Here is a 10,641-nt window from a genome sequence, read left to right on the forward strand (position 1 = left end):
ATGAAATAAAATATTTTAGAAACACATCTAACACATATTACAGCAAGGGGAGACCACTTTACATGGTAATATACACTTCAGATTTAATGCTCTGGGAGTTGTTGCTTCCATCTAGCCAATTATTCGGGGAGGACACAATTTTGTGAAGGCCACACGCAATGCTCGACAGACAGACAGACAAACAAACGGACGGACGACAGGACCCAGATAAGTTGAGAGAGTAAAACTACCGCGCAATATTCATTAATACCACACTAATAATATAAGTAATATAAATATTTCAGGTAATCAAAACCTATGTATGTGTAATACTGTAATACAAACTACGACCACTTCAGTTCTGATTTATATGTCTTAAGAAAATTTGTGAAAGTTATATCTATAAACTGACGGAAAGAAGTTCAGCTCTATAAGGAACGCATATTTATTTTTGTCCTCACATTAAACCTCTACGTTCGGTTTCGACCTTATCGTTAAGGTTCATGTAAAGTGTTTGAGACTGCCCCTCGGGTGAATTTTTGTTTCATGTTTTGAGACCTCATAGGCCTTTGGTTTTCATACATTGTATACCAAACTGTTCAAAAAGAGTAGAAGTGTCATTCAAGAAAGGTTGTTTTGTTCTGTAGAATAATATTTCTCTTACATCACATGTACTTTGCTTGTCCACATTCTGTTTTGTAAAACATATCAAACTTCTTTTTCAAAACTATTTTGACATTAGGTTTATACTTATTGTGTGCCTAACATATTTCTCCAGGTACTCTCAGTGTTAAAATTGCTACAATACATCTACATTTCAAAAAGTTGCAAAAATTGCAAAACGAAAGTGAAAGTAGAGCTGTCAAAATGACAAAATACTCCTATATTTCAGAAAATATTTAAGTTAACCATATTTCAATACTGGGAGTACCTAGATAAATATGTTAGAAACACAAACAAAACATATTTAAACAAAAAATTCTTTTGAAAAAGAAGTTTGATATTTTCTACAAAATAGAACTGTGACGATCGAAGTGCATGTAATTTTTGACAAAATACTTATTCTAAAAGAAGTTTACCTTTGTATAATGTATTCCCTACTTCCTCTGAACAATTCAGTGTATTTATCATAAATAGTAACGGTCACCTGAGGGGTGGTCTTCAAACACTTTACATGAACCTACACGGTGAAAATATGTAGTAATGCATCCGCACTACACGAGAATGTGCACTGGAAAACATACAGGATGTTGGTCTAAACAACGGATGCATACATTAACCGACTCACTGATCCAAAAACCGAAAATCACGAGAAACAATATTTCTGGACATATGACAGTAGTTCCATCCGGACAAATGCAGGTAAAAGCTTTATATTTCAACTTTAGCAAAAATGCATTAGACCTGTTACCATTTTGATAAAGTAATAAATTATGTTGGTAAAGAATCTATACATGTACACGGCAGCCTTGAGACAAGGTAAACTGATCTTACTCATCACATTATCTACGGTGTGCCATTTGTGCCACATGTGACCTTCCGCAAATAACATGTAGTCAAAATAATTCGACGGTCAGATTGTTTTATATTTGTGACGGGCAATCTAACCGTCAAAACTTCGAAGGACCAAAATAATGGAGGATAAATCACAGTACACAGACATGTAGTTATTGGTTTTATCTCTTGCGCATATAGACGTGTCTACAGCGCGGTAAACGTTAATATTAGTGTACAATACATACATGTATAGGTTTAAATCACCAGAAAATTTGTAATTTTGGAAGTTATTGTGCCCCCCATGAGTGGTGGGAGGCATATAGATTTGGTCTTTGTCCGTGCGTCCGTCAATCCGTCCGAAGTTCGTGACGCGCCTAGCTCAAAAAGTATTTAATATAAATTAATAAAACCTTGCATGAGTCTTTATCATGATATGAACTTGCGCACCTCCTATTTTTCGTCTGGCTCCGCCCCCTATTTTCTGAGTTATGGCCGCTGAAATAGTCAAAAATGCATATTTTCACCTTGTGACGCGCCTAGCTCAAAAAGTATTTGATATTAGTTAATGAAACCCTGCGTGAATCTTTATCATGATATGAACTTAAGCACCTCCTATTTTTCGTCTGGCTCCGCCCCCTATTTTCAGATTTATGGCCCCTGAAATAGTCAAAAATGCACATTTTCACCTTGTGACACGCCTAGCTCAAAAAGTGTTTGATATGGACTCATGAAACCTTGCATGAGACTTAATCATGATGTGAACTTGCGCACCTCCTATTTTTCATTTTGGTCTGCCCCCTATTTTCAGAGTTATGGCCCCTGAAATAGTCAATAATGCACATTTTCACCTTGTGATGCACCTAGTTCAAAAAGAATTTAATATAAATGATTGAAAGCTTGCATAAGTCTTTATCATGATATAAACTTCCACACCTCTATTTTTGGCTGGCTCCACCCCCTATTTTTTAAGTTATGGCCCCTGAAATAGTAAAAAAATGCACATTTCCACCTAATTATGTGCCTAGCTCAAAAAGTATTTGATGTAAATTTATGAAACCTTGCTTGGGTCTTTATCATGATATGTCCTTGCACACTCGGCATTCTTCCTTAGAATCTTGGCATTTTTTACAAAGTTATGGCCCTTGAAATAGCCAAAATAGTGGATATTTTGTTTGTGATGCTCATAGCTCAAAAAGTATATGGCCTAGAATAATGAATCCTTTTCATAAAATATTTGTTGAGGCTATAGCCCATTAAGACTGCAAACATTTGAATTATTTCCCCTTATTTGTGACAAATGTACCAGTGGGGGGCACACCCTGTGTCCTACAGACACATTCTAGTTTTATATTTTTTACATAAATCATTGAGGAATTTAATCTCCTTTTGACACGTGTAAGTTGTATTTGAATTTATCTCATAATAGACCTTTCTAACGTAAACGTAATTACGAAACGGAATACTGAATCCTTAAAATTTTAGGCTAATTTGTGGTCTATGGGAGACAATTTCATCCAAAAGTAATGCAAAAGTATCTCCCTTAGACCATTATTTGCAAATAACATTTACGGATTCAGTAATCCGTTTCCGATTTACGTTTACGTTAGAAAGGTCTATTTGCAACAAAATCAGCGTTGAAACCCAAATCGCCGCAAATAACTAAGTTTTTAGCTCACCTGAGCATAGCTTCTGTATGCGATAAAGCCTTTTCTTTCAACTGATCTTCATGAAATTTTGTCAGAATAATTATCTTGATGATATCTAGGCCGAGTTTGAAAATGGAGCATCTGAGATCAAAAACTAGGTCACTAGGTCAAATCAAGGAAAAACCTTGTGTATGCGATAGAGGCTGTATTTTTCAATTAGTCTTCATGAATTTTAGTCAGAATGATTATCTTGATGAAATCTAGCCCGAATTTAAAAATTGGACATCTGGGGTTAAAAACTAGGTCACTAGGTCAAATCAAGGAAAAACCTTGTGTATGCGATAGAGGCTGTATTTTTCAATAAGTCTTCATGAATTTTAGTCAGAATGATTACCTTGATGAAACCTAGGCCGATTTTGAAAATGGGGAATCTGGGGTCAAAAACTAGGTCATTAGATTAAATCAAAGAAAAAACTTGCGTATGCGATAGAGGCTGTATTTTTCAATTAATGTTTACGAATTTTGGTCAGAATGATTGCATAGATGAAATATAGGTCAAATTTGAATATGGGTTATCTGAGATCAAAAATTAGGTCACTATGTCGAATCAAAGAATAACTTTGTGTATGCTATAGATGCTGTATTTTTCAATTGATCTTCATTAAATTTGGTCAGAATGATTGCATTGATGAAATCTAGGTCAAGTTTGAATATTGATCATCTTGGGTCAAAAAGTAGGTCACTAGGTCAAATCAAAAGAAAACCTTGTGTATGTGATAGAGGCTGTATTTTTCAACTGATCTTCATGAAATTTGGTCTGAATGATTGCCTAGATGAAACCTAGGTTGAGTTTGATTATAGATCATCTGGGGTCAAAACGTAGGTCACTAGGTCAAATCAAAGAAAAACATCGTGTATATGATACATGCTGTATTTTTCAACTGATAGCCAGAATGATAGCCTTGATGAAATTTATGTCAAGTTCGAATATGGGTCATCTGGGTTCAAAAACTAGGTCACTAGGTAAAATCAAGGCAAAACCTTGTGTATGCAATCTTTTAAGAGCCAGACCCATTTTAAATCAAAGCCCTGAAAGGACTGATAGCCAGTGCTTGTTGAGTGATAAGGGTTAGGGTTAACTTCGTCTTTCCTAGAATATGGTGCTACTTTATGATAAAATCTAGGTCAAGTTCGAATATGGGTTGTCTATGGGTTTCATGGTAAGGGTTAGGGTTAACTTCGTCTTTCCTAGAATATGGTGCTACTTTATGATAAAATCTAGGTCAAGTTCGAATATGGGTTGTCTTGGGTCAAAACTAGGTCACTAGCTCAAATCAAAGAAAAACCTTATGTATGCGATAGAGGCTGTATTTTTCAATTGATCTCATGAAATTTGGTCAGAATGATAGCCTTGATGAAATCTAGGTCAAGTTTGAATATGGGTCATCTGGGGTCAAAAGCTAGGTCACTAGGTCAAATCAAAGAAAATATTTGTTTATACTCAAGGTTTTTGCTCCAATTTTAATGATAATTGGTCAGAATATTTTTTTCCATGAAATCACTAGTCAAACTGTTTACACTGTTATGGTGTGTTATGGTGTGTTTCTGAGGTGAGCGACCTAGGGCCATCTTGGCCCTTTTGTATCTAGGATCGCGTCAAATTAGTTGGACTAAATAATATGATGTGAAGTTGTTGCAGTAATAAGCAATTTTGATAGCAGTTTAAAATCATTCATCATTGTTCAGCTTTATTGATCTAGTGCGTCTGTAACTATTCTTTTATTTGGGAACAAGCACTTAAGGTTCATACATAGTACGGTCATATTTATTGGTCATCAACTGCTCATCGGCCAAATAACAGAATGCGTTGACAGCTTATTTTTGCTTTTGTTTTCTTAAAATAAGCTTTTGCCATTATTGTAGTAAATTTCTATAGTCATTCAAAGCAATTTATATTTTGATTTATTACTAATAACATTCGACGACTACGGAATTGTCTATTTTTTTGCATGGCAGTTATATATTTTTTTTATCTATTTCTTTTTCCTTTACTTTTTCTTATCTTTTAGTTTATTCCTTTTTATTCAAATCATTCTAGGTCCGTCGTCCGTCCGTCCGTTCTCGTTATTGCATCTCCTGGGAAGATTTTGACCAAACTTTGTCAGAATGCTGTATTAGTACCCTAGTTGTGTCTCCCTGAAAATCCGACTGGTTCAACAATTTTTGAGTGAGTTATGGCTCTTTGTTTATTTTTATAATTTACATATATTCATATAGGGAAAAACTTTGAAAATCTTCTTGTCCAAAACCCGCCCGCTTAGCTCAGTAGGTAGAGCGTCGGTCTACGAATCGCGGGGTCGCGAGTTCGATCCTCGGGCGGGGCGTATGTTCTCCGTGACTATTTGATAAACGACATTGTGTCTGCAATCATTAGTCCTCCACCTCTGATTCATGTGGAGAAGTTGGTAGTTACTTGCGGAGAACAGGTTTGTACTGGTACAGAATCCAGGAACACTGGTTAGGTTAACTGCCCGCCGTTACATGACTGAAATACTGTTGAAAAACGGCGTTAAACCCAAAACAAACAAACAAACAAACTTCTTGTCCAAAATCACAGGGCCTGGGGCTTTGATATTTGGTATGTAGCCTCATCTAGTGGTCCTCTACCAACAATGTTCAAATTATTTCCCTGGGGTCAAATATGGCCCCGCCCTGAGGGTCACATGGTTTACATAGACTTATATAGGGAAAAACTTTGAAAATCTTCTTGTCCAAACCACAAAGACTAGGGCTTTGATATTTGTAATGTAGCATCATCTGGTGGTTCTCTACCAAGTTTGTTCAAATTATCCCCCTAGGTTCAAATATGGCCCCGCCCCGGGGGTCACATGGTTCAGATAGACTTATATAGGGAAAATCTTTTAGAATCTTCATGTCCATAACCTAAACATTCAAATTTGGACTACATGTATAGTTTTGAGTAGCAAGATGAACCTTGGCATGAGTTGGCCTTGATCTTGACCTAGTGAAATTTTCACATTTCTGTAGCTACAGCCTTCAAATTTGGACCACATGCATAGGTTTGTGTACCGAAACAAACTTTGACATTGACACTGACCTAGTGACCTACTTTTACATTTTTGAAGGTACAGGCTTCAAATTTAGACCATATTTATAGTTTTGTTTTCCGAAGTGAAATTTTATTTTGATTTTGATCTACTGACCTACTTCACATTTCTCAAGCTACAGCCTTCAAATTTGAACCCCATGCATAGTTTTGTGTACCGAAATGCACTTTGATCTTAATATTGACCTAGTTACATACTTTCACATTTCTGAAGCTACAGAATTCAAATTTGGACCGCTTGCAATTTGTGTGTTCTGAATTGAAATTTGACATTGATTTATACCTAGTACCTACTAGTGATGGGACATCGGTTGGAAAACTCCAACCGATTATCGGTTGGAATCGGTTAGCAAACCGATGCGATGTATCGGAAAAATAATCGGTTGAATGTAAACAGAAACTTGTTTAGTAATGACTAATTAGTTGCAGACAGGGAAACAACAATAAATTGCAATCTGGTTTACATACATGTATCATAGACTCATAGCTGTCATTTGTGACAGTTGACTGGTATACCTGTACCTGTAACATATCTAGCATACAGCAAGGAAGTACAGTCTTTCTCTGGCTGACAAAAATAGTGATTGTAGAAAATCATTAAATGAATTTAGTTATTTTTCGGTATATTAATATTTTCATACAATGGTTACCATAGCCTGACACTACTGAGTAGCACCATGTTCCAACTACTTGTTGCTATGGCATATAACAATGTCATGAAGCTTGGTAAAAAATGATCAGATAAAAATCAGAGTTTAATCTATGTACACTGGTCAGCGATACTGGGTAAACGGAATTTTGGCAGAAAAAAATCATGACGACTCGATGACAACTGCAACTGCATAAAAACACCAAAGTTCTTTCCATTGAAATTACGTCATGGACACGGAAATTTGACGGCATTAGTGTCCAGTTTCAACAGATAAATTCCCTCGGGCATACCGTTGTAAAATACGAAAATTTATCAAAGTTTCGCTAATTTTTTTGGCCCCACTTTTATTGACGCTATGGACGCCGCCATGTTAACAGCTGATCCTAACTGTAAGATGTTAAATCCATTTTCATTGGATAACTGAAACGAAATACTAACGTTTGAGTGTCGGCATACTTCTGTTTTATCCGTTATGCATGCAGGTAGTCCATATTTCGGATATTTCTAAGGTAAACATAAATTCTCACGCACCGTATTTCCCTTCGGAAACCTTCGTTCATACCCGTGTAGATTCGTACCCGCTATCGACTCTGAGAAAACATAATCGATTATCGGAATCGGTTGGACTTTTCTAGCCGTCAATCGATTATATCCGCTAATCGGCCCATCACTAGTACCTACTTTCACATTTCTCAGGCTACGATCTCCAAATTCGAAGCACATGCATAGTTCTGTGTACCAAAATGAACCCTGACCTTGAAATTGATCTAGTGACCTACTTTCACATTTCTCAAGCTACAACTTTCAAATTTGGACCACATGCACAGTGTTGTGTACGGAAATGGAATTTGACCTTTATTTTGACCTTGAGCTAGTCTTGAAATTTGGAACATTCAAAAATGGCTCAATGGTGGGCGCCAAGATCAGTCATTATTATCTTTATTCTTGGTCATGTTGGTATTACCTTTTCTTTGTCATTAGCAGTATATACACTTGTCATGGTTTTCCGCGAATTCAAGCTGTACATCATGTACATATAATCATGTACAATGTCGATACCACTGAAGTGAATGTCGAGAAGGATACTTTATCAGTGAATTTATGTCACTTTGAAATAGATTAGCGCGGGGATTATCGCGGAGATTCATGTAATGTTGGACTGTGTAGTTAAGCATTCGAGTTGTACATTGATCTTGTGACTGTTGCTAAGTATGCTCTTGTATGAAACTAATTAATTTATTGTATGTGATATATACTTTCTTTTTTATCATTTAGGTTGAAAATCTGGCTTGTAATCCTTCATGACTGTGTGTCATTTTACTCAACAACAGGAACGGTGCCTCGAACTACACTGCAACACTGATACACGGTGATTAATTGATAGTAATAATGGCGATGTCAAAGATTAAAGATGATTTGGAGACAAAAGAGTCCGATGAAATTCGTGAAATGTTTTGTGAACACTGCGACAATGAAGGAAAATATGCTGCAGCAGATGGATTTTGTGCTAACTGTAATGAGTTCATGTGTAGCGTATGTTTGAAGTACCATAATAAGTATAAATCTGAACACATCACCCAAGATAAGGATCATATGCCACAGGATTATTGTTTTGAGAAATGTTCAAGTCATCCCGATAAATGTATAAAATTCTACTGTCTGGAATGTTACAAATTTGCATGTTTGAAATGTGTCTCAATCAACGGCAGTACTTCGCACGAACATCATTGTATATCACAAACATGGTCGCCAATTCACACAGTTGTTCAGAATACTGTGGATGGATCGTATACTCTTATACAAGAAGAAGTCGCTAATACCACATGTGATATAAATAAAATTGAAAACAGAATCATTTCCATGAGACAGAAACGGCACAAAAGCAATGAACAAGTCCGAGAATCAGTTAAATTACACAGAAAGGACATAGAAAGACGGATAATTGAACTTGAAAGGCAGTTCTTAAGGAAAGTCGATGAAAAAGAGTACGCTTCTAATGCCAACTTAGATTCTGTTTTGTCAGATGTTACAGCTATGAAAGTTCAAATCGAATCTCTTGCATCTTATCAAAACAAACTTCAGCAGTCAAACAATCGCTGTTCGAAATTTATTGCGATGAATGAATGTAAGTCCAGCGTTCTTTCTGTTCGGGATGGACTTGTTAACTTAGAAAATAAACTTGTTTACAAAGATTTTGCTTTTGATACAACAGAAAGTCCAAAATTTGACGAACGAAACTTTGGATCTTTTGTACCTGTAAAATCCAAACAAAAACTTACCGCTTTTCACAAGTATAATCTGGATGTCGCCGAATACTTAATCTGGATTCTGGCAGGAAGTATAAATGATCTAAGTGAGTACAACGGATTACTTGTAGCTGTTGTAAGGGCAAGCAAAACGATTGTTCTTCTTGATCCTACCAAGCAAAAGATATTGTCAAAATATACTGCAACGTCAGATCCATCACGGTCAGCTTCTTTAAATAGAAACCGAGTTGCAGTGACATTACCCGATATAGGCATAATTCAGATATTGTGCATTTCAGAGTTAGAACTGAAAAAGACATCAGATATAAAAGTTGAAAAAGGTTGCTGGGGCATTGTATATAATACACATCAAGATTGTTTATACGTGTCTTATTTAGAACCAGAGAGCAAGGTTGTAGTATTAAAAGAAACTGGAGAAATACTTAGAGTTTTGGACACAGACATCTTAGGAAATAAACTGTTTATTAGCCCAAGAAACATCGCTCTCAATTTTAATGAAAGGTCCTTATATGTGTCTGATACTGGCAGAGATATGGTTATTAAGACAAGCCTCAATGGCAAGGTAGAAAACGTTTACAAGGATAAAGATCTGAAATATCCGCGTGGAATAGCAGTAGACGAAAACGGATCAGTTTTTGTTTGTGGTGAAAATTCAAATAATATTCATCAGTTATCATCAGACCTGTCAAAAATTGGCATAGCTATTGAATCAAAAGATATTCAGTCGCCTCTCAGCGTTGCAGTTTTTAATTGTAGGGCATCGAAGTGTTTGTTTTTAGGGATGACTTCTAATACAAAGATCGGAGTATTCTCACTCAGTTAAAACGTAGTCAACGGAATTGGATTCCATCAACTACAAGACTCATATTATACATACAATTTATCGAATATCAATGATCAGTTAAAACAGTACTTTTTATTGACAGTTGTAATACAACCCGATTTATATCCCTATTAAACGAAGACGGCTGTGCCTGGTATAATTAGTATGCAACACATGCACCGATTGTACGTCATTGTCATTACGTCATAGCGTCCGACGTCATAGTAGCGCGTCGGAAAAGAAAACTGCGCAAAGCAGGCAATTATTTGGCGAATATCTTATGAGATTACAATCCTTGAAAATGTGTTAGAATTGAAATAATATAACAAACATTGACTTGTTCTAAAATAAAGTTATTGTTTGTCGTGCAGAGTTTAACCCAGGGTTCATTTAACCAAGCTTTATACAATTGGGTGCAGATGTATATTTTGTTACATCACTCTGGCTGTGCCCACTTGATATAATTCCTTCACATCTGCACTCCAGGCAGTATTTTTTTCTACAACAAAACACAGTTTGGTATATATTATTTCTTTAACAATATTTTTATTAAGTCTATACAACTTTTATACAATCCTGTTTTTTTTTAATATGATTATTGTTGTACATTCATCATACAAATGTAACATAAATAAACAACTATTAAAGTA

The 10,641-nt window shown here is 35.8% G+C and overlaps 1 protein-coding gene across 2 annotated transcripts; it reads left to right on the top strand.

The window, feature by feature from the left end:
• The first annotated feature begins 1,179 nt into the window (after nucleotides 1-1,179).
• LOC123538731 (uncharacterized) lies at nucleotides 1,180-10,641 on the top strand. Of its 2 annotated transcripts, none has more exons than XM_045323025.2 (2): nucleotides 1,180-1,341; nucleotides 8,177-10,641. In XM_045323025.2, the coding sequence occupies exon 2, from the start codon at nucleotides 8,291-8,293 to the stop codon at nucleotides 9,989-9,991; it is 1,701 nt and encodes a 566-aa protein (XP_045178960.2). In that variant the 5' UTR covers nucleotides 1,180-1,341; nucleotides 8,177-8,290; the 3' UTR covers nucleotides 9,992-10,641. The 2 variants fall into 2 exon arrangements, with proteins under 2 accessions (XP_045178960.2, XP_045178961.2); XM_045323026.2 differs by lacking the exon at nucleotides 1,180-1,341 and adding an exon at nucleotides 5,219-5,349.

This window comes from Mercenaria mercenaria, chromosome 18 (genome assembly GCF_021730395.1).
Source record: "Mercenaria mercenaria strain notata chromosome 18, MADL_Memer_1, whole genome shotgun sequence".
Classification (NCBI taxonomy): domain Eukaryota; kingdom Metazoa; phylum Mollusca; class Bivalvia; order Venerida; family Veneridae; genus Mercenaria; species Mercenaria mercenaria.